At 39.6% G+C, this 25,073-nt stretch overlaps 1 protein-coding gene across 1 annotated transcript in view; it reads right to left on the bottom strand.

Moving 5' to 3' along the window:
- Window positions 1-25,073, bottom strand: part of LOC126250116 (clustered mitochondria protein homolog) — a 355,920-nt gene that overhangs the window by 12,659 nt on the left and 318,188 nt on the right. Inside the window, exons 18-21 of the mRNA XM_049951533.1 lie at window positions 24,888-25,017; window positions 13,915-14,187; window positions 9,381-9,506; window positions 1,546-1,761 (exon numbers count right to left, since the gene is read on the bottom strand). Of these exons, the coding sequence (XP_049807490.1) occupies window positions 1,546-1,761; window positions 9,381-9,506; window positions 13,915-14,187; window positions 24,888-25,017 (745 nt within the window). The remainder of the gene's footprint in view (window positions 1-1,545; window positions 1,762-9,380; window positions 9,507-13,914; window positions 14,188-24,887; window positions 25,018-25,073) is intronic.

Genomic DNA, 25,073 nt, shown 5'->3' with positions numbered 1-25,073 from the left:
AAAACAATAGTGAGGACTTTGGATTTGATGATGATCTCTGCTATTTCAAAAAATAAAGCTTTCAATTAGCATTTGAATAATAGCCAACATTAACCTCTATCACATACACAGGGTTAATGCATGTTTACCAAAATCCAGTATGCACCCTTAAAGAGTTCGTTACAACAATTTCTGAGACTGTGGGAAATATTCACAAAGGCAGGCTTGCTTTTTTTTTTATTTTCTGTGAAAAATATGATTTGCAAAAGCGAAAGTTTCATTTTAAAAACAAGTTATTGTTTCCTTTCCAAAAAGTATCTCAATATTAGTTTGTAGTTATTAATCACCTTTTCAGGATGGAAGTTAATTATTGTTCTCAGTTTATCAGCAAATATTAAAACACATGGGCTTAATGGCCATTAGATTTTTATTATTATTGACATTGCACCTTATGGCACCTCATCTCAGCTTTGACTGCAGTGTTGTTTTTGCAGCACAGTTTATTATCATAATGACAGTTATGGCATTGCCAAAACATCAACTATATCCATTATGGACTATGCTGTGAAAACCACCTGGCTGAACAGCTAATTAGTAATCAAGCTTCACTTAATAGACAAATCTAAAGTTGTAAAGTTGTAAAGTTTTGACATTGGAGCTTAAGCAATTAACTCGAGTTAATTCAACAGTACCTGTACTCTGTATAATAACACACATTTGTTAGTTAGCACACTTCTGTGCACTCATTGTTACTGCCCTGATTTTAGTGTTATAGCTTTCTACTGTGGTAGATTTTCAACCTATGATTATCTGACTAGCTGTGTTTAATTAGACATTCACTATCACATTCTTACACAACTATTGATGATAACAGAAAGGCTACTGGGTGCGGAAGTTTGCTCCTGGCTACAGTCTGGAAATGGTTTTTATTTTGGTGGACAGCTGCTTCAAGGTCATGCCTACATAAATATTTGTGAAAAGCTTACAGCGGATTTGGTGTACGATATGATTGCTTTCACAGCTGGCCCCGATCCTGGTAGGGTGAGTTAGACATATGACAAGACCAGAATACCATACGTTGGATGAGTGTGTACGACAGGAATACCACCTGGGTCTTCCGCAGTGATACAATCCATTTGCCAAAGGCTTGGGAATAGGTGTGCATAAGGATGAATGATGATATTTCATAGATGTGTAGATGGTTAAAAAAATTATTTTAATTCTATTTAATTAATGTGTTGGGCACCATCTGAATTCAACACTATTTCTAGTGTGCTCTGAAACCAAAGGGATTTCTACCTTATGTTTCTCTTTTTGTGTGTGCTCATTGGGGCAGCTGAGTAGTTTGCACCAAACTGTCTCTGTGTAAGTACTGTGATGTGACAGTAGTGTCATTCTGTACAGTATATGTGCACGTTTATATGGATACGTTTATAAACAGTAATGATGTGTGTGTTTTAGTTCAACCACCTATCCTCATCCACATCTCAGTAACATAACACACTAACAAAAACAAAGAATAAGTTTGAACTGAACTACAGTTTTATTAGTACTGGATCATCATACCTGTTGCTTGTAGATTGCATATGTCTCCTTTTCATTGTTTAGGGCAGATCGAAAGTCACCCATGCAGCTCTGTGTACGAGCCACCAAATGGTAACTGACAGCAACCTTTAGGGACTTCGGGCCATAGTACCGGATATTGAGTGCTAAAGCCTTCTCCAAGAATCGCAATGAAAGTTCATACTCCCCTACAGCATGCAAGATCAGGCTGATGTTGCTCTGCAAAAGAGACCGAGAACTAAATGTCACAACAGTTAATTACAATTTCTTACTGAATTTTAAATAGAACACTGATACATAAACAATTTGAATGAATGTATTTGTCTTGAATATTTGGCTTTGTAAAATAAACTGTTAGAAAGCATTTCAGATATAAAACTTTAATGTGAAATTAAAAGAAAAATATGTTGAAATATACTGACAAGTCCCACACTTATAATTCCTGAAATCTGAAATGGAATACCTTGTGTTTAATATCCCTATATTCTTTGCTTTCAGTTTTATTAAAATTTATGCTCTTTGCAAGTGTTGAACAGATTTCCTTCATATATTTTGATATATTATGTATCTTTGACACAGAAGATGAATTTTTATAACATATTTAGTTATTGCTGTCAACAGAAATGGAAATTTAATGATAGGAAATAAACAGCTGCTACAAAGGCAGACCGTAATTGTTGGTTTAACGATAGCAGCACAGCAATGAGAACTAGATCCTCTATCCATACGATGTATCATTCTGCTTTTGACCTCTCTGACAGAGATATAACTGAAGACCTCTGAAATAGTTGACATGAATGTCTAACACTTGGTTTGTGCCGTACAGTCTGAAGTTCATTTCTTTTAGCAATATACTTTCTTCCCCATGCCATAACATTATAACAAGGCATTCGTCTTCATGGATGACACTTTAATTGTGTGTGTCTGCAACTTAAATTGTCATCTTTATGTCAACTCACACTAACTTTTCCTACTTTCATGGTTAAATTTTATTTTGCATAATCTGAAAAATAAAAGGTCAGAAACTATTTCCTTTGTGGTAAGTAATACATTTTCAACACCAAAAAAATTGTAATCTGGCAGATTCTGAAAATTGGGTGGGACACATATACCCCATGAACCTAATTAGAGCCACATTTTCGTGTAACCTAGGATTTTCAGAGTAAAGTTTTTAATTTCAGAAAAATTTTATCAGGGTGGAAATTATGGAAAAAAGTGCAACAAATCAGTAGCAAAACAGATTTGTTCTCTTGACAATGTAGAACATGAAATATCACACACAAGTTTTCAACATAACATTTGAAGATGGCTTTGACACATCACACGCCAGTTTTTCTACATTCTCCAACCCCTGGAGGCTTATGGTTCTTTCACGAGTTCAAGCATGGTGCACATGGAGCCCTCGGCTATTGCAGCCTATTCTTACTTCCCAGACTGCATTTTCTTCCCCATACCTCCCCTCCTTCCCCCTCTGTCAGTGTTCTTACTTATTTCAACCTGGCTATTGACCTGTTTCCTGTATTCCTTGTGGTTTTGTTCCCCTTGCTTTTCCTGTCATCCTTCCTTTTAGGCATTATTTGTCCCTCTTGGGGTTTGACCTCCACTTCTAAATTCTCTTTCTGTAATGTGACCCTTTTGGGGAAGAACTCCCTCTCTTGCATCTACAGTGTGAATTCCTCTCTTCCCTTCCTTCCCCTCTTCCTTCCCTCCCATAGCCTCCTCCACCCTGATAAGTCACCAGCATGTGTAGCCAGTCTGTGTGGTGGGGCTGTTATGTACCCATTTGACTGAGCCCCCTAACAACACATGGATCACCTGATACCTGAGCTGTTGCCTCCTCCACGTATGCCTAGGAGTGGTTGCTTGTCATTCTGGAATATCGGAGCCCCACAGCAACGGCCGCCACACCAGTCAGCCCTTGCTGTAGCTGGGTGGCAACCATGCGTAGAGCCCCTCATCGAATTAGGTGGTATCAGGATATATGCTTTGCAAATGAGGCATATCACACTCCAAAAATTTGGCCGTTCTCCTATGTCCATTTCTTCAAAGTGGTAAGCGATCATGGAGTGATGTTCTTATGACCCTGTGGCCTTCCTTTCCCTGGTTACACCCTGGGATGATGGGTAGGCTCCCTGGCTTGGGGGCAAAACGCTTTCCACATTACCTGGTCTGTACTATGATGGACAGGGATACGTTCACCACCACAAAGCCATTATTTTTTGTTGAAAATATTGAAGGGGGACAAGTTTGATGAAATGGAAACTCTTATTAAGATGCAGTCGGGTCCCCTAATGATCAGAACTTCTTTTCCCAACCAGTCTGCAGCTCTTTGTTCTTGGGATCATCTTGGTGATATCCTGGAGTCCATTACATTTCATCATTCTTTGAATATGGTCCATGGAGTCATTTTTCAGAGAGACCTCATCCTTCAAAGTGGTGATGAACTCTGGGCCAATCAGGAATGATGGGGCTTACATTTTGTTCAGCGTGTGCAGACAGGTCATAAAGGACAACTGCACCAATACTGGCACCTTCATTCTGACTTTCAAGGGAGATACCCTCACAGAGAAGATCTAGGTCATGTGTTATTGGTGTGATGTGAAGCCATCCATCCTGCCACCCATGAGATGCTTTTGGAGCTTGCGTTTCGGGCACATGTCTTTCAGATGTATGGCGGACCCTCTCTGTGGTGACTGTACACCCACTCCAGGAAGGGATCCACCATGTTCCACCACCTCTGTGTGTAAATTGTCATGACTGCCACTCTCCACGCTCATCAGACTGCCCAGCTTGTAAGAAAGAAAAGAAGATACAAGAATATAACTCCCTGGATTGTTTATCTGACATTGAGGCCCCTCAGAAATAGACCAACTTCGTCCTGTTCGATGATTTTTAATTTTTCCTCTGTTATGTCCTTTCCCCCTCCTCCCTCTTCCTTACCACAGTCCTGTCCCTCTCTCCTCCCCCTTCCCCTGCAGTTCCCATGCCCTCCTCTCCGGGTGCTGCTACCCCTCCTCAGCCGAAGAAGTGGCCCCCTCTTCTTGAGTGACTGCTAGTGATTGGACTCCCTCCCAGGATTCCTTCCCCAGCATCTTTCAGCCCAGCAGCCTTCTACCCCAACTTGCTACGCACAACTCTTTCGGTTCTGGATCTTGCAAAACCCTGCTCTCCCTCTGTTCCCTAACCTCCTCAACCTAGGAAAGAGAAGAAGAAAAAACAGAGGTCCCAGGACAAGCTCCCCCACCCCAGTGCCCCCGGATATGCCACTTCTGCTGTCTCAACCTGAGCCCGAAATCCTGTTCTGGATGCCACCCCACTCTCGTCAGTGACAGATGGCAACCCAACGGCCTGAGTGGTTCTAGCCCATTTGCCTCCCATTTGGATATTCGCTCCACGACTCTCCAATGGAACTGTAATCGGGCACTGCCATCACCTCCCAGAGCTGCAATTCCTTATTGCCATTTACTCGTCACCTCGAGTCATTGTCCAGGAACTTCATTTTACTGATGTTCACTCACCGACCCTTCAAGAGTCCCGTGCTTTCTGTCAGAATCGGGTTGGCTCTTTGAGGGCTACCAGTGACGTCTCCATGTCGGTCCATATGGATATTGTTAGTACATGGATTCCACTTCGTACTCCATCGGAAGCAGTTGATGTTCAAGTCCATTTGGACTCTGCTGTCACAGTTTGCAAATTCTATTTCCTTCCTAACAGGTCACATACATCTGCTGCCAAAGTGCCTTCCTTCAGCAACTCCCACTTCTCTCCTCCTCGGAGATATGCCCATCACCCTTTGTGTGGCAGTGCTGCTTCATCTAGTGAGGGGCTCCTCATTGACCACTTTCTTGTTGACTACAACCTGTGCCTTCTTAAGGATGGTTCCCCTACTCATTTTAGTTCCATATATGGTTCTTTTCCTGCCATTGAATCCTTCACTCACATCCCCTCCCCTTCCTTCCTTACACTGGTCACCGCACAATGACTTCTGTGATAGTGACCACTTCCCATTCATTCTCGCATTCCCTTACCACCTCCCTCTGACCAGGTCACCTCGTTGGGCTCTCCATTATGCTGATTGGTCTCTAAATACCTCCAAGGTCATGTTTCCATCTTGTTTGCCTGGTTGTATTGATGAAGTCACATATATTTGTCTGATAAGATAATCCATGCTGCTAGCATTTCTGTTCCCTGCTCGACAGGTTCCATTTGCCATCGGCCATTCCCATGCTGGAGCATGGCCATTGCCACTGCTATCTGTGATCGTCATCACAACTTGCAATTCTTAAGTGGTGCCTGTCCTCCACTGGTCTTATTACCTTTAAGTATCTTCATGCCAAAGCCCGTTCCTTAATCAAACAGAGCAAACGGGTGTGTTGGCAACACTGTCTCCTCTCTAGGTTCTTCTGTCTCTTCATCACAGGTGTGATTTTCAGTGGCTGTCTTCCATTCCAGGCCTTACCCTTACAGGTGGCCTTTGTACCCATCTCCTCCAGGTGTTTAAGCATATTTGGTTCCAAGGCACTTTCCCCTCTCACTGGAGAGGGAGTATCGTGGTTCCTTTCCTTAAGCCTGGCAAAGATCCATCATCCCTTGATAGTTATCAGCCAGTCATCCTGACCAATTTCCCCTCCAAGTACCTAGAATGGATGGTGGCTTGCCGGCTTAATTGGGTCCTTGAATCTTAGGATCTTTTATCTCCTTACCAGTGTGGCTTTCAGGAGGGACGGTGTCCGATCAATCATCTGCTTTGATTGGAAGCTGTGGTTTGGCACGAATTTCTCAATGGCACCATCTTGCCGCAGTTTTCTTAGATCTTTGTAAGCCCTAAAATGTTGCTTGACACCATGATATCCTCCTTACGCTCCGTGAGTGGGGTCTTCAGGGCCCTCTCCCAATTTTTATTCACCAGTTCCTGTTCCATCAGTCATTCACAGTTTGAGTTGGTACCACTCTCAGCTCTCTGCAGACCCAGGAGAATGGCGTTCCACAGGGCTCCATACTGAGTGTCCTATTCTAATCGCTATTAATGGACTTGGGGATTCTGCCAGACTGTTGGTCACCCCTGGTTTGTATGTGGATGATTTCTGTATTTGAGCTAGCTCCCACTCATTGGCCTCTGCAGAACAACAGCTCCAGGATGTCATCTGGCGCTTGCACATGGACCCCACTCATGTGGTTTTCAGTTCTCTCCCTTTAAGTTGAGAGTGGTGCATTTCTGTTGCTGTACTGTGGTCCATCCTGACCCAGATCGCTGCCTCTATGCCCACTACCCTACTGTAGTCCTCCAGTTTTGTTTCTTAGTTGTTCTTTTTGACAACAAGCTTACTTCTGTTGCTGTACTGTGGTCCATCCTGACCCAGGTCACTGCCTTGATGCCCAATAGCTTACTGTAGTCCTCAAGTTTGTTTCTCAGTTGTTCTTTTTGACAACAAGCTTACTTGGTTGCCCCCCAAATCAGTCATCTGAAGGTTGGCCGTTCTTGTAAACTCAATGTTCTTTGCTTCCTTGCCCACACCTCTTGGGGCGTGGACCGTTCGGCCATTCTCCGTCTTTACTGAGCATTAGTTCTGTCTCATCTGGACTATGGTTGTCAAATTTATGGATCAACCACCCCTTCCATGCTCTTGGACCCAGTTCACCATTGTGGTATCCATTTAGCCCTGTCAATAGTCTTCTGGTTGATGCTGAGATCCCTCCCCTTTCGATTCAGCAGTCCCAGCTCCTGGTTTCCTATGCAGTCACTATCTGCTCTTCCCCTGTCCATCCCTCCTATTCTATTCTATTCTTTTCACAGCTGCACACCATCATGCACCTCCTGCCCATCCTTCAATGGGTTTACCTGTTTGACTCCACCCCACTACTCTCCACTGTGACTTCCACCTTCCCTCCTTATCCTCTTCCCCATGTCCCCTCCCCAAGTCTCTTACATTCAAATATTACTGTCTAATGAACACTTCTTTTCGTGACAGTCCAGTAACTATACATTTTGTCATTATTCTATGTGTGCGTGCCTATGCTTGTGCCACTGTCATCCAATCTGCTACCACTCCGACACTCGTCGGAGTCTTTGGAGACACTCATCACCTGTGTCCATTGTCATCTGCACTCTCACCATGCAATTATTCTTTATGAAGTGCTGTAGATATTCCCTCTACACAGTTGTTCTTGAGATTGGTCTCAGAGTGATTTTGTTGTGTCACTGAGTGAGGGTGTTAGTCATCTTTCCTGTGACCATCAATAGCAGTATAGAAATGTGTGCTTAGGTATCTCCCCCTCTCTCCAAAGCCACAACCAGCCTCCTGACCTAGGTTTATCTGCAGCAAATGCATGAGGTACAGGCCATGGCCAATTAGGAACTGAACTATTCCCTGGCTGAAATTGACATGTTTCATCCTTAATTGCTTCCTGATGTTGGAGCAAAATACATATACCCTACACGCCTTGTTGCAGTTGCCTCGCTATCTTTGCCAGGAATTTACACTATGTTTCAAACTCTCTCAAGGTCTATATTTCCTTCCCCTAAGAAGTCTCTCACTGTCTGGTCTAGCCCTTTCCAGCAGTTATGTTGCTGTACGATACTTAACTATGAAGTCTATTGGGTATGCCCCAAGCACCACGTACAGGTTCTGTACTGATGTAGTGCTGAAAGCCCCCTATAGCTGCAGCACCACACTCCTCTGTCTGCACTTTACCACCATGGTATTAGCCACACTGCAGAGTCAATGTCCCTGTAAGCTGGCAGCAAAATATATTGTTGATGCAGCAGTATGCTGCTGTTATAGTCATGGATAATCTGTAGTTCACTGCATTGATCATGGCACTTGTTTTGCTGTACTCTCTCTCTCTCTCTCTCTCTCTCTCTCTCACACACACACACACACACACACACACACACACACACACACACACACACACACACACACACTCTTACTTTTCATCCTTGTATGCATGGTTAGTGGTTTGTCTGCTGATGTTATTGCTTATTCTGAAAAAAAACTTGTTCTCTCCAATATCCCTAATGTTTTCCATGGCATTATATCAATACCTGGAAATGTTTATAAATCTCCAAAATCTGCACAAATGTCAGCCACTACAGTACAGTCATCCAAATAATTTTTCCAAAAACTGATGCAACAAGAACAGAGAAATCAAAGTGACATCTTAAAAAAAATATTGGGACCTCATTGATGGCGATAACAACATCTCCTCAGCATTGCAAAGATGTGATAGATAACAAACAGTGACAAGTTGTTTGCAGGCCTCTGCAATTTCAAGGAGATGTTATTGCTATTATCGACATCATTTTCGTGTGTACAAAAGTTTGAAAGCGGTTAGAAATGAAGTTACTGATGCTTCCAACAAACAACAAATTATTGAAGGTCCCAATGTATTTAGAAGATGTCATTTTGATTTCTCTGTTCTTGTTATGTCTGGTTCTGGAGGAAGTACTTGGATTACTGTATCTTTAGAGGCTGGTAGGTATGCAGATTTTGGAGGTTAGGAAGCATTTGCAGATACAGATTTATGGTGTGGAAAACCTCTGGGATATCAGAGACAGCAAGGTTATTTCAGAACCCATGTCTTGCTACTTTTCCTGTATTCTACACCTTACTGGTTCTTTCTGCTCTAACCCTTTTTCTGTTCCACCAGAAAAAGGAGCCCTGTATCTGAAAGTTAGCAATTGCTTCTTTCCACATTTCCATTTGTTGCCACTTTAAGGGGGATATTTTCTTAACAGTATTTATTTAATGAAAATCTTTCCAGTGATCACTTTCAAAACCATTGCAGTCTGCATAGTCATAAATACAAAATAAATAAAAAAAGTATAGTTTACTTACATCAAGTAGTGCTATTTCGGGGTGGTTCTCGCCACAAACAAGCAGTGCCAGGTACCGCGCTCTGTATAGGAGTTTCAGTGCAGTGCTCACTTGACTGTTAGCAAAACAGTATAGAGCAAGATGTGTCTGGAACAAAAACAAATGGATCATTTACTGACACACACACACACACACACACACACACACAAAATAATTTTCCTCTGTTTTTATTTTTTACTGTAACTTTTTTTTTAATTACAGTGAAAATTTTGTTTACATGTTAAAAATAAATAGAAATGGAATATAAAACATATAATATGGTATCTCACTACTGATTATCAATTTTATTGTTCATTAATGAGACACCAGGCTTATGTTATCATCATCATCATCATCATCATCATCATCATCATCATAGTCATAGTTAGTGCTCTAAAGCATATTGTGGTAAATGGTAAACTGACAGCAACAAAAATACAGTCATCAGAGTTCTGCGATATGAAATAAGCATTCATTTCAAAGTTTGTGAAGATAATTGTATTTATAATGAAGATATTATTTTAATACTAATTTAACACTATTGCTGTATTACATTACTGTGAATAATTCAAAAAAATTAAAAACAGCCAGGTCTTCTGAAAAGAGAAGCCTGTGAGGGTATCACAACCACTGAACAATCTTTAACATTGTAACATTCTCTAAAAGATAATATATCCCACAGATCTGCTATTGGAAAAAGCCAATGAAGCACTAGCAGATGTTTACAAATGGTTTACAGAGAACAGAGTAACTCTCAACATTAAGAAAACAAACAGCATGTGCTTTGGAATAAACAAGAAGTATGAGTCTATAAATTTAAAACTACACAACACTTCAATAGCAGATGTAGCTAACACTAAATTCCTGGGACTGTAGATCAACAGCCAACTAAAATGGAATGAACATGTCATGATTATCTCAAACAGGGTCTCCACAGCATGCTACACGCTTAGAGTTCTTACATCAGTATGCAGTGACATCTGTGTAATGTCAGCTTACTTTGGTTATGTGCATGCCATCCTTAGCTACAGAATAATCTTTTCGGGAAATAGTACCCAGAACCTACAAACAGTTTTCAGATTAAAAGAGAGCGAGCTGAAATAATAATGACTAAATGCAGTAAATAGGCTCATTGCAAAGAATTATTTAAAAATCTGGGCATTTTGACTGTTCCTTGAGAGTTTACTTTTCAGACTATAATGCATATCAGAAAAAATCTTGACAATTATAGCTTGAATAGCATTATTCATGATCATAACAGAAGGTTGAGTCATTGCCTCCATTTAGATAGAAAAAAAGCTAAAAGCTCGGTAACAGTCCTGATTATTGAGGCACTATAATCAATAAGCTGCCACAGAATATAAAATAATTAGCAGTATGTATTATTTCTTACAAAAAACTTTAAAACAGTTTTTGCAAGACCATTATTTCTACACTTTGGACGAATATCTTAAATGAAAACCAAAGAATTGTTGGGAACACCTAACATAAGTTATACCTGATGACATATTTTTTCTCCATTCATGTATTATGTATTTATGTCTGCTGTATGCAGAGCTTTGTATTTGTGTATGTTAGTTCTAGGTCAAAATACCTATGTTTATTAAATAATGTATATGGCATTTGTTAAGAAAATATTTAGACTTCATACCATAATTTGTACATTCACTGACGACATCCATAGAATGTACATTGTCTAAGGATGGATAAATAACTAAATAAAAATCAACTACTGACACAGAAGTATCTCATGAAGGTCAGACAGACGATAAAACACCAAAAACAACAGGACAGAAACAAACTCAATAGAACAGAAACTGACCATGTCTTAAGTTTTACTTGATATTTCACACCAAACGTCAGTAGCAGTCATTTTGCCATCGCAGTAGAATGGACATTTATGCAATCTGACTATCAAGAAACAATATATTATTATATACAGATATATTTTATCATAAGAAGGTCTGCTGGACTGGACAACCTCTCATCTACCTGCAGATGATTAATGGATAGCTGTATTTTTCCTTTCTTTCTTTTTATTTATTTATTTATTTACATTGGACCAAGAGTGTGGGCTGCGTTTTGTTGGTTGGCTGTCCTCAATTCATGTCTTTGCTTGTTTATTGTTTCGTATGGTGGAATCTCCATTATCACAAATTTTTTGCTGATTGGGCTCTTTTCCATTCTTGCACACAGTCTTGTCCTCTCTTTGTTGCCATCCTCTATTTTGTCCATCAACTGTTCTTTTTTATTTCCATTTCTCCCCTCTCTGGCATTACATATTTTTCATGGTAATGCAAAGTCCTTGGTGGAATATAAATTTAAAGAGTAAAAACAACAAATTACTAAATAGTTGAGGAATTGAGTTGAGATTCCCTTGTTATGTGTGGTGTAAAACATATCCACTGTTTGTACTGCGAATCCTGACTTCTTATTGTGCACACTTAGTTATGTCCATCTATTTCACTTTCATCTTTGCTTTATTAACAGTATGAATCTCTCCTCCTCCTCCTCCATCATCTTTCCAGTTTTGACCATGTGAGGAACATGTTAATTTTTCTCCACCTTCAGCACTCTTTTATCCATGCTGTTTTTGCAGTTAGCACTTAGTCTAATTTTGTCCTGCAAACCTACAGCAAACTCTTATTTTGAATTGGGTACATTATTATTCTTTTAAGTTATGCCAAACCAATGTGCTGAGGATTAATGTAAGCAAGTTACTATCATTATTTTCATCATCTTAAAATACTATACATGTTTTATTGAATATTTATTATTAGTAAATCTTAGGCAGCTGTGGTATGTTAAAAGTAGAAGTGACAGGATATTATAATAAGTGCTCAAATGGAAAGGTTTGAAATGTCATAACAACCAAGCTTGTTGAAATTTGCGGAAGAATGTGTCATCATCTCCCCCTAAAAAATAATTCAAAGCTGTGCCCTCAGCAGTCAAGATATTTTCTACGTCTGAGGTACAATACTCATTGAATTCCTCGATCGCGGAAAACCCTTAACACTCACAGTACCAGTGTAGGGGTACTTTATGTCCACCTTTAAAAATATTTTAATCCAGTCAGGTATGTTATATTTTAAAATTATGAAAAAATATTTATTGTTTTTAATGAATTCTTCTACCAGATTTCACACATGTTTTAAATTATTCAGTTGAACTTAAAACAATTTAAGTCTCAATAGTAAGTATCACAGTCCCCAATGAAAGACACAGTCAATATTTCAAGGTTCAGGGTCCTCCTTACACATTAGTATGTCTTTGAAAAGTATGTTGAGAGTAAAAGTCAGCAACAGTGAATGAAACTTTTATTTTTAATTTTTCTTTTTGGGGTGGTAAAAGTCAATGGTACACGACATAGGAAGTGCATTAATATTGCTGTAAGTGTGTTAGAAGGTATTTTTAGGTTCTGGACACCTCTTTAAAAAAGTATGTTGTCCATAGCCTACGCAAGTCCACGAAGGGCAAACGGCCTGTGTTGCTGATGGAGGGAGTGATTCTGCTACACAATATCAAAGTCTCCGAGGTTACACAACATGTAATGGCCAATTTAATATGGGAGCAGCTTTGGCACCCATCCTGCAGCCCGAACATGTCACCCAGTGACTTCCATGTGTTAGGCCTGCTAAATACATCTAAAAGCTGAGCACTTCAACAATGGACTGAAGGACACAGCAGAGGACTGGCTCCTGTCGGAGCCACAGGAATTTAGGGAACAGGGACTAGTTCAGCTCGTGAAACAGTGGGATAGTTGTGCTCTGGCCTCTGGTGACTACTTCAATTATACCCATAGCACTTCAATTATACTCACAGTGTTTCACACCTTTTCTTTTGAACACTGCTCATGTATCTGAGAGGGGCATTGGAAGAAAGTAGGAACTGTGAAAAATTGCCCCCCGCCCCCTTCCAAAGAAATCCAATCATGGAAAGTGTGAAAGTTCTCCTAATGAATACAGTACATAAGAGTTTGAAAACCTAGAATTTCATTTTCGGTTTCCCTTCTTAATTTATGATTGTATTTCTACATCCGCCAGCGCTAGTACGTTTACTTCTGTTCCAGTAGAAGGTGTGGTTCTATCTCAAAAAGAGAGAATGTTCCATCTTTACTTTCTGTTTTATTATTGTATACTAGTGAAGGTTTTGATATTATGATGAATTCATAATCCTGACGAAGAGTAAAATCAATTAGCCGATCACAATCTAAATGGGGAGATACACTAATATAGTGTGATACTAACTTATCTGAAAACAAGCCTTAAATTAAAATGACGTGGTGTTAGAATACTTGGACCTCTGACACTTCTCCCCCCATTCCCATACAAGAATTAGCTCTGTCCTCAGACTGGTCAGCTGGTTTTAAGATGTTGTCAGTCTCACTAAATGCACATATGTAAAGAAAAACAATCTTTGTTGTACAAAGAAAGATAATGTCCATGATAATTCAGCCAATTTTGGCTGTTTCTAATGATCAGGTAAGAATACTCACTTTGGAACTAAGTATACTCACATATTCTGTAATGGTGTAAGGGTGGTCAATGCCATTGACCCTCTCCGACATAAGAACAGCTTTCTGTTGGTAAGCCATTGCTTCAGCATGCTCACCCATTATGTAGTTCAGGCGTGCAAGCATACGTAAACACTGCGCAATTTCAGGGTGCATAGCTCCATACACATTATTGAGCAAATTGAGAGCCTCACTTATTAGTTCATACCCATCTTTTAAGTATCCTTGCTGAATCTTTGTCTGGCCAGTAGTGTAAAAGTTGTAAGCATCAGTTGCCTAAAAGATAAAAAGGATAAATAATGAATGGAAGGTATATACAGTTCTCTCTCTCTTTAAGAACAATGAATGTGTGGCATTTTTTAATACATAGTGGTCAATATTTAGGCAACATAAACCAAAGCAAAAGCTGATGTCAGAGCAGCACACACACCAAACTGCCAAACGTACAAACTAGAAAGATATCTAATAGAAAATGCGTTAAAACAGTACTTCCTCGTAACATGTAGTTCCCACTCATCCTGGAGTCTGAGTGAGTGAGTGTGTGTGTGTGTGTGTGTGTGTGTGTGTGTGTGTGTGTCTCAGCAGTACTAAATATTTTGCTTCCTTTAGGCAAATACTTCCTGCAATTCTCTCTCATAATGTTATAGTTCTTCTTGTGTAAACTTTCCTTTTGATTTCAGATTATGACATACTATGGTGCCAATGTGATTTATATCCAAATACATTACTCTGAGAATCTCTGAAGATATTGTTCAGTGCAACAGAACTGTGCAGACATTCTTTAATAAAGTAGGATTATTGGTTTAACAGAAAACTATTTAATTAATGGCTATGTTGTTGTGGTCTTCAGTCTGAAGATTGATTCAGTGCAGCTCTCCACACTAGTCTATCCTGTTGTTCACATATCATCATGTCTGCATAAAACAGCAACCTTCCATTTGAACCTGCCTACTGCTTTCAATCATCTGTTTCCCTTTACAATTTTTACTCTTCAGGCTATCCTCCATAACCAAGATGCTGACTATTTAAAAAAAAAATGGATGAGTAGGTGTACTGCAAAAAACTTGTCAAAACACTACATCAACAAAAATAATCAATTTTTGAAAATATAATTGGTTAGACAAAAGTTCTGCTCACCAAGTTGCACCAAGAGAAAACACACAGAAGTTAATGAAATGTGCTAGCTTTGGGAACCTGTGGCTCCTCATTCTGGCAGAAGGATTGAGGGGACAGAAGAGGGATGAAGGAAAAGGACTGGCAAGATTTAGAAAATGGGAAAATTACAGGAAAGTTGTCCATAATCCCAGGTCAGGAGAGAGGTGCTGGATGGGATGAGAAGAAAAGACTTACTGTTGGGGAATGCACAGGATCAGATTTGAAAACCTGAAAGCTTAAACATTGAAGATGGGGCAATAAGCAAGATAGAGATTGCTGACAAAACAGTGCAAGAGCTAGTAAGAATGGAAAGCTATGGGCATAATACATAGTGGAAGTGGAGAAATGGACAGGTTAGAAAATAAAAGATGTAGAAAACCAAACCAGAGGAATAGTTATTGAGAAGGAATGTTGAGACTGAAGATATTAACATAAATTGAGCACAAATGGGCGGTAAGAAACAAGGACATATTGAAACACCAATTCACACCTTCAGAATTCTGAGAAACTGTGTCAGAGGGAAGAACCCAGACGGGATGTGTGGGCCTATGTCCATTCAACCAAAATGATAATTTGGCGGTAGTCATACCATTGAAGATTGTAGAAAGCTGAACAGTGTTTACATACAGCTTTACAGCTACTACGCAAGATGTGTCGTTTCGCATATGACTCTCCCTTTCATAGTATACGTATCGTCAATTATACGACTGGTGTAAGTGGTGGTAGGAGGGTGCGTAGGGCAGATCTTAAAGCAGGAACGGTCACAGGGGTTGGAGCTATAGTGTAGGAGTGGGCAGAAGGAATATAGGGTTCTGACAATATATCTGTGGGTGAGAGGGGGGGAGGGGGGGGAGGGACAAAACCCTATCCTCCCCCAAATCTCCACAATATCCTGGTCGGAACTCTATGCTCCTTCTGCACCCATTTCCCTAACATATAGCTTCTACCCCTGTGACTGCCCCACTGCAATACTTGCCCTACACACCTTCCTACCACCACCTGTACTATCCCTGTAACTGACACATACACTATCAAAGGGAGTGCCACCTGTGAAACAACATGTCATGTACCAGCTGTTATGTAAACAGTTTGGCCTTCTACATTGTTATGCCTAAAACCAAGTTATCAGTTAGGTTGAATAGGATAGTCATAAGGTGTGTGCTAGCAACACACAATACCCTGTTGCAGAGCATCCTCTACAACATGACAATAATCACCTCAGTGCTTCTTCAGTCTCAATATTTCTTCTCAGTATGTATGTATGTATGTAAACCGGGGACCTAGAAACGATGGAGAGGCTCCATCCCCGCTGCAGCCGCAGTGGTCCACACCCCCACGACGACTACCACAGTCCACTTCCCCCCTCCGCCGCCCCACGCCGAACCCAGGGTTATTGTGCGGTTCGCCCCCCCCCCCCCCCCCCCCCCCCCCCCAGGGAACGTCTCACACCAGACGAGTGTAACCCCTATGTTTGCGTGGTAGAGTAATGGCAGCGTACGCGTACGTGGAGAACTTGTTTGTGCAACAATCGCCGACATAGTGTAACTGAGGCAGAGTAAAGGGAACCAGCCTGCATTTGCCAAGGCAGATGGAAAACCACCTAAAAACCATCCACAGACTGGCCGGTTCACCGGACCTATACACAAATCCGCCGAGCGGATTCGTGCCGGGGACCAGGCGCTCCTTCTCGCCTGGAAAGCCATGCATTAGACCGCACAGCCAACCGGGCGGGCTCTTCTCACTCCCCTTTAATTTTCTATATCTTTTAGTTTCTGACCCGTCTATTTTCCTCTGCCCCCACCTCTACCATGTATTACACAGTTAGCTTTCCACTATTATTAACTCTTGCACAATGTTTTGTCAATTAGCTTTTTTTGCTAATTACTTGATCTTACACCTTTAAGCTCTCAGATTTCAAATCTCATCCAGTGCAGTCCCCAGTCAGTCAGTCTTTCCTTCTTATCCTGTACAGCAACTCTCTCCTGACCAGGGGTTCTGGGTGACTTTCCTGTAATTCTCCCAATATCATAAACCTCTTCAGTCCTTTTCCTCCATCGTCTTCTGTCCCCTTCAATCCTTACACCTGAAGGAGGAGCCACTGGCAGTTTTATCCATTTGTAATTTCAGAAACTTTGGACTATCTTACTTATATTTCATTATCTGAATGGATTACAGTTATGTAGATCCTGTTACTCAATGACAAGTACTAAACTTTACGCATTGAGCCTTATCAGAAAGGTGAAAATCTGTTGGTGCTGTACCAGCTGTTGATATTGTCAAATATTTTGTTAATTAACATTTCAGTAAGGGGGCTAGCATTATCAGCAGAAAGTACCAAGTTTCCACATTTAATATGATCTCCAGAATGATGTTATTTGAAACAGCTATGAGCAAGGATTTCTCTATCTTGTATGATTAGTTTACAGACTGCAGCTACATTTTTGTGTCTGTACACAAACATGAGCTAAGAGCAATTTTAAGGCTAGAATGATCCTGTACCGTACTCTGAACCATCTGACAGAGGCAATTTTATAGACACAACCTTATAAGCAATTCTGTTGTAACTGAGGAAATTGCTAAGGCCAATAGTCAGTTTGAAGAGATTCGAAAAGCATTCCAGGATTCACAATTATTGTCTGTAGATTCCCTGGAGAGAAAACTTTTCACATAACACTTTTTACCTCGAAGTAGCATGGGAAAGTCAGTATCAGACTACAAAATTCAAGACTCCCGTAATTCATTAAGTAGATGCAAGAATTGCAAATAATTTTAGACCAAGGATAACCACAGCTGAAGTACTTGTACATGGCTCAATTTTAACGACAACTGTAATTTCAATGTCATGAACATATTAGTAGCCCAAGGTCATATGTTACTTTATCCAATTTGGTCATCAACTACAACACTTTTAGTTGCTCTAATTGTATTGGATTTACTTTATTTAGTTAATTAACTGGGTTTAATTGCTTGTGTAGTGTATAGTGCCCTCCCAGACCACTCAATTGCCATGGCTGATACCTGACATTGCGTCACACAACAGGCCACTAATTTGATGCGATCTATATATTGATATTATGAACAGCAGTCTCAACTGTTTTCTTCAATTAAGGATGTGTAATGGGTTCTCACTACAGCACCGGTCATCAGTAAGTTCAGTCATGTATGTTTATGGTGGCCGTGATATTAGTCCTGATCTAAGTTGCAGATAGACATTTTTCATTATAGTTACCACTTTACGACATAAGTTTTATTATAGCACCACTCTCACGATTTGGATTAAACATTTACAATTTACAACAGTAATGCTTTGACTGCAAAGGCTATCTGCATATTTGATATTTAACAGTATTGGCTTTAAGGTTAGTTGAACTAAATTTTGGGTGAATAAGCCATATGTTTACGGTTGAATGTAAGTCAATTTTATCACTTTCATTGGGGTTCCTGCCGGCATGACACTAAAGGTGTGCATATAGGTTTCAATTTTTGCAATTGCTGAGTATACTTCACGTTGGCATCTATCGTTACATCTTATCAATCATAAACTACATTAGCTACATGTAACAACATTGTTAGTCTGCAATATGCCACAATATGTTCAAAATCATTATGCAAAACTAGCCCCTTATCAGAAGGTTGTAATGCAACCACTTTATGTCTAACTTTAAGCAGGTTGGTACTCTGGTTAATCCAATTCCAATTTGATGTGTTTTCTGACTCATTCAATCCACAAATAACTTATCCTACGTAATTACTTACTCACTGCAGTAATAGTACTGGTAATTTTTTTTACATAGATGAATCAGAAGATGCAACTAAAAGTGTTGTGAAACGTGTAGTGCACAACTACAAGGACTTCAATAAATACAGCTATAGTGGATTAACATCTCCCCCTATAGCTGAGTCGTCAGTGTGGCAAAATGCCATGCGAGGGGCCCAGGTTCAATTCTTGGTTGGTTTGCACATTTTCTCCGCTCAGGAGCAGGATGTTGTCTTCATCATCACTTCATCCTCAACACATAAGTCACCCAAGTGCTATCAGCTAAAAAGACTTTACCGGGCAACTGGTCCACTGAACAGGAGGCCCTAGCCACATGCACACATATGAATTAATGAGCTTTGATTCAGCTGTATGTTCTTCAGTTTTACTCATTCTGACATTTACATTTTACTGCTTGAAAGTTCCTAAAACTATATATAGATGCAAGTATAGTCTGCCCTTTAAGCAAAAGAAGACGGTCACCACCAGGCCATTTCAAGAAATTTTTATTGCAGACAGGCAGCCATCAAATAATGAGATCAGCAATCTGATGGATCCTAAGGGTATCATCATATTATTAGCCTTTTTTTATTAAAACATATAGGGTATAATAAATAAGATTTCTGAATTAGAAGTACTTTTGATTGATCATCTAAAGGATATTTCAACTTTATGTGTAAGTGAACAATGGTTAAAGGAAAACAAAGTTTGTACTGCCGAAATAACAGGATTTGAAGTGGGTAGCAGCTTTCATTGAGAAGCTCTTAAAGGTGGATGAACAAGCATGTGTCACACAAGGTACTGAATGCAAAGAAATTAGTTTTGGTGCGACAAAAAAAGTTTGAGTATTGTGTACGGAAACTTGTAGAATAAATCTCCCCTGAATCGGGGTTCTGGGTGACTTTTCCATAATTCTCTTCATTTCCAAACATCACTAGTCATCCCTCTTACTTCCCCTTCAAACCCCTCTGCCAGGAGGAGGAGCCACTGGCTCCAAAAGCTTGCCCATTTCTGTAGCTTTTACATGTGTTCTCCTGCCTCTGCTACATGAGTAGATTTTTTATTTATACAGTTACATTAAATTACAGGGTAAGTGAGAAACACATCTACAGGAGATGACAACATTAAATCTTTTAACAAAGAATTGAAAATGCTAAACTGGGACACAGATAAACATGGCACTGTAGATATGAAGTCCGAGTTATTTTTGAGTTGTTACAAACATAACTATAAAATCACAGTCTCTCCTAAGAAAATTAAAGTAAAAAGCAAACTAACACATGGATAACACAGCAGATAACAAAACAAAGAGAGCAACTTAGAAAGTTAAGTAAATCAGCAAGGCTAAATCGAGCTCTGAAACAGTATGTCATTTGTTATTAGAAATTGTATATTAAAGTCATTGCCGTAACAAAAAATTAAACAATGGTTTATTCCCCAGTAGAAACAAGGGTAACAAAAATAATGAAATCAGTCTGAAAAGTGAAATAAAAACTTAGCCAGAAGCAGATTAAGAAACAACAACATTGTTATTTAAAGTAAGGACAAAACTATAAATGATCCTTTACCTAATGCCAACAGATTCAACTGTAATTTACATATAGCACAAAACATTATAAAAACCCAAGGCCATATAAAGATTAATCATAACATCACTATAAATCCTAATACTGCATTTTTGTATCCTGTAATAATCCAAGAGCAAGAAAATGCCATGAGCAAACTAAAAAATTTGTTGTTCTGATACTGATGGAATTCCGGACAAAGTAATTGATCACAGCAAATATATTGGTTTTTTGCTTTTAGATGTAAGTAATGCTTCTTTCAGCACTGGTACTTTCCCTAAATAACTGAAGATAACAATAATAAAACCATTATATAAAAACTGTGATCCTTATGATTTAACATATTAAAGACCTGTGTGAACACTGTGTCATCAAACAACATTGCTGCAATGGAAAATCCAGGATGGAATGTTACTATGAAAATGATAGCTGCTAATCACCATATAGTGGCGATGCTGAGTCACAGGTAAGCACAGCAGCAGCACTGTCAGAAGGGCTTCGGCCAACCAGGCCTTTATCGGATAGGCAAAACACGCGCACGCACATGACCATGACCTCTACCACAGTCTCTGCCTACTGAGGCTACACTGCAAACCATTGAAGCTTCAGCAGCAAGAGATTGTTGTCACATGTGCGAGGTTTTTTTTGTGTGTGTGTGTGTGTGTGTGTGTGTGTGTGTGTGTGTGTGTGTGCGCTTTCATTTTGTCTATTTCTGACAAAGGCCTTGTTGGTCGAAAATTCTTCTGACAGCCTTTTTGTTGTGCCTATCTGCAACTCAGCATATCTGCTATATGGCGAGTAATAACTGTCCTTTTCATAAGTTTGCTATATTGTACCTGGGTTGTGTGATTATTCATTGCCATCACAGCGTGTACACTGTAGCACTACATTGGTAACCCTGATGACCGTGTCTACACATAATTTAAATAGTTATGACTATTGCACTGCAACTATGTTACCTTTGTCCCCTCATTGTGATGTGCAATTTATGGTGTTGGACAATGGTTCTCATGTCACAACATCAGATGCAATGGATAACATCTTGCATGAATCTTGTCTGTTAAAAAGTGACAGTGATATTCTTCTGGACAACGGATTGTATCAGACAGTGTACTATTTGATCTTACATGTGACCTTGTTTCACTCGCAGACCAGGCTATTCCATAGTTACAGCAATCTAACCAGTTGGATTTGTGACTACTCACATTTTAACAGCTATCAGTCGTGTCTTATGTGAATGTTACATCTCTGGACCTCATTCAGCCAGTTTGCACTGTCTCCTACTTTGCCTACCGAACGTCATGACATGCTGCACATGGACAATACTTGCCCAACTGTTCTTCCACTATGAATGTCACCTTGGCAAACCACTGGCTACAAGACATCTCAAGCTACCTCCTCTTTTGGCCAGATCAATAATTTTGTGGTTTGCCACTGTGGACAGCATTTTGCTTCAAGTGATGTCATCGGTGTTTGTACAAAATTCATTGTTTTGCTTAGCCACTACAGGGAACACATGAATACTGTAAGTATAAGTGATATTATCTTCCCCTCCAACCTCTGCACCTCCATCCCCCCCTCCCCCCCCTCCACTTCCCCTCCCGGGAAAGCTGCTGTACTCTGCAGCCTCACACGCTCCCCGGAGGAGGAAGAAATCGATGGCAATTGTGGCATTGCCTCCACCCACAGATTGATCTCCTCCTCATGCCCGACCACATGTTACAGACCTTTTGGGTTGTGAAGCTTCCCCTGTAAAACTAACTGGCTTGGTCACCCATGAACATGAATCTTAGGATGCATGTCTTGAACTTGCTGATAAAATATATTCTACCATACAGCATGGACAACACATAAATAATGTTGACAGCAATGGCAGAGAGCATGAATTGCAACTACAGTTGTTGCACAACCAACCTCCTGCTTACCATGAGCTGTGCCAACCTCACTTGACTTCCATCAATTCTGATGTCAATGTATTCAGTCAGAGGGATGACCTTTGCATAGTCACAACATACCCCCACTATCTTGCTGCATCCACAACTGTAGAACACCACCAACTGCACGGCACCTGCAAATAATGCCACTGACTATGCCTGTGCAGAATGTTTTGACCACGCTGAGCCTGCACAGAATCTCTTTTGCTGGTACCATGCACGATATGCTGATTCTGCTCGCAACTGTCTTACGCCATGGAGTTTCCCAAACTTCATGCACAATTACCAAGAGGCACACTGGACCATGCAGGATATCCAAGTCACTTGGACACCCAAAATGACGACAGACTGTATCACCCTGCCTTTTTCCCAACACTACTCTCTCTGTATGTGACTGCATCATGGCCATGGCCGACTGTATTTCGTCAACACTAGTTCAGAGGTCTGCATGTTGGTGTCCTTTTCACCATGTCAAATGCCAGCCTACACATCCATCCAACTCTGTGCAGCAAATGCTACAACAATCCAAGTCTAAGAATCACATGTCTAAACACTAATCCTTGGCCTTAGTGACTTATTCACTTAGACATTCATCATCGCAGATGTAGCCAAACCGGTTATTGGTGCAGACTTTCCCTGTCACTTCCATGTGGTTCCAGACCTGTCCAGCAGCAATGCTATCTCTCATAACTAGCAGCCTCTCCACCACATGTGTAATCAGCTGTGCCTTCTCAGTGCCCAACATACAGGCACAGCCCACTTCACATAATCCCCACCTACAGTGGATATACATGAAAGTCATCAGGTCCTCGATCTCTGATCCATGAGACAGCACTCACACTTACTATCACCGTGGACTTCGGACTTCACAATTATAAAGCATATGTAGGTTGACTTGGCAAATTTAGGAATAAACACAATATCTCTTTTCCAGCCATGTGTGGTGAATCCAGTTTGTGAATGAAAACATCATGTTAGAGTGGCAAAAAAAGGGTAAGAGGAATTTGTGATGATTATGAAAAAGGAAACATTTTTAACTGTAATGAGACTGATCTTTTCTTCAGAAAAATTCCCAATAAAACAATGACCTAGAAAGATGAAAACTGTTCAAGAAGCAAAATTTCAAAAGAGTGACTCACCATATTACTATGAGTTAATATGATAGGCAAATTTGAAAAGCTCTTCATTATTGTTAAGGCTGCCAAGTCTAGATGTTTTAAGGATATTCATTCGAATAAATAGAACATGGAGCGAAATGCTAATAAACCATCTTGAGTGATGAGGGCAATAATGACTAAATGGTTGCTGGCATCTGATAGAACAATGAAAAGACAAAGGAGCAAGGTGATTTTGCTTGTGGCTAATGCCCTTTTCCTTTATGATGCTGCACTAAAAAAATGCAAAAATAATCTTTTTGCTGCCAAATTCAACTTCACGGAACAAGCACTGGATCATGGGATTATTCAAAATTTCAGAGTGTTGAGACATATTTTGTCTCGAATTTTGTCCGGATATGAACTCAGAAAATCTATCAGTGTACTGGATGTAATTCTATGGATTTCTCCAGTCTTAAGACAAGTGATATCCACTACAAACAGCAACTGTTTCAAGAATTCATGGTTCATTCTTAATGGCTGTACTTCAGCAATTGATGATATACTGAAGAAAACAATTTCAGACTTGAGTAGAGGAATTTGGTGGACCTGAGGCATATGCCAATATTGACGATAAACTGCTCATAAAAAATACATCAACTGGCATAAGTTAACTCGTACAAGAGCTTCATCAAGGAGACTGTGGTGACTGTTCAGATTGGACAACAGGATGAAGGTGACAACAATTTAATTGAATTGGACTTTTACTCCACATCCAAACAAGCAAGCAGTTTAAGAACTAAGAAAATTGAAACACTATTTTTTAGTAAAATGTGACAAAGAGGGACCCAGTATAACTTCTGCAGCTGAAACACACATTGAGAAGTCATTTACATAAAATGAGTCTGGTTCACAAAAAAATTACATGATTATTTCAAACCAACCTTCCAGGATATATGAAAAAAATTTTAATGCTTCATTATGCTAGTGCTTTAAATTTAGGCTTCTTAAAATTGTTTATCAATTTTCTGAGCATTTTAGAAGTCAACCACAGCAAAACTTCTATCATACCACATCTCAAAATTTGCAGTTCTGATTTTTTTTTCTTTTTTTAAATCAGATATACTGGTACGACATACAGGTGCATACCATCACAAATCCAACAGTGACTGCATTTGAACAAACATAAATTTTCATTAATTTATTTATAAAGTACACCTTAGTATAGTACTTTTCTATCCACAGTACATTGTACATACTGTATTCTATACTGCATTTTTATCCTTTATGAATAGTGGACACATTTTAAAAGCAGATATTTTGATGTTTCCCATAGATGTCCATTATTCAGAAGTTTTACTGTAATAATAATAATAATAATAATAATAATAATAATGTACAGAACTTTTAATATTTGTTAATTTTTTCTGCCCCAAAACATTTCTAGTGGTTTATTGGTAATTATACATACCCGAGGATTGATATGTTTTACAACAGGGAAAATATTAATAATGTCTTCTTCAAAAAATGTTAACCTGTTCTTATTATCAAAACTATATTCTCTCAACATAATTTGTATTCCTGTTTTTAAACAAAATGACCTGAAACAATTAAATTGCTATTAAATTTTTTTAAACATTACACAAATATATAATTT

The sequence above is a fragment of the Schistocerca nitens genome, chromosome 1, assembly GCF_023898315.1.
Source record: "Schistocerca nitens isolate TAMUIC-IGC-003100 chromosome 1, iqSchNite1.1, whole genome shotgun sequence".
Classification (NCBI taxonomy): domain Eukaryota; kingdom Metazoa; phylum Arthropoda; class Insecta; order Orthoptera; family Acrididae; genus Schistocerca; species Schistocerca nitens.
Note: the sequence above shows the minus strand (reverse complement) of the source record. Positions and strands in the feature narration are given on the sequence as shown.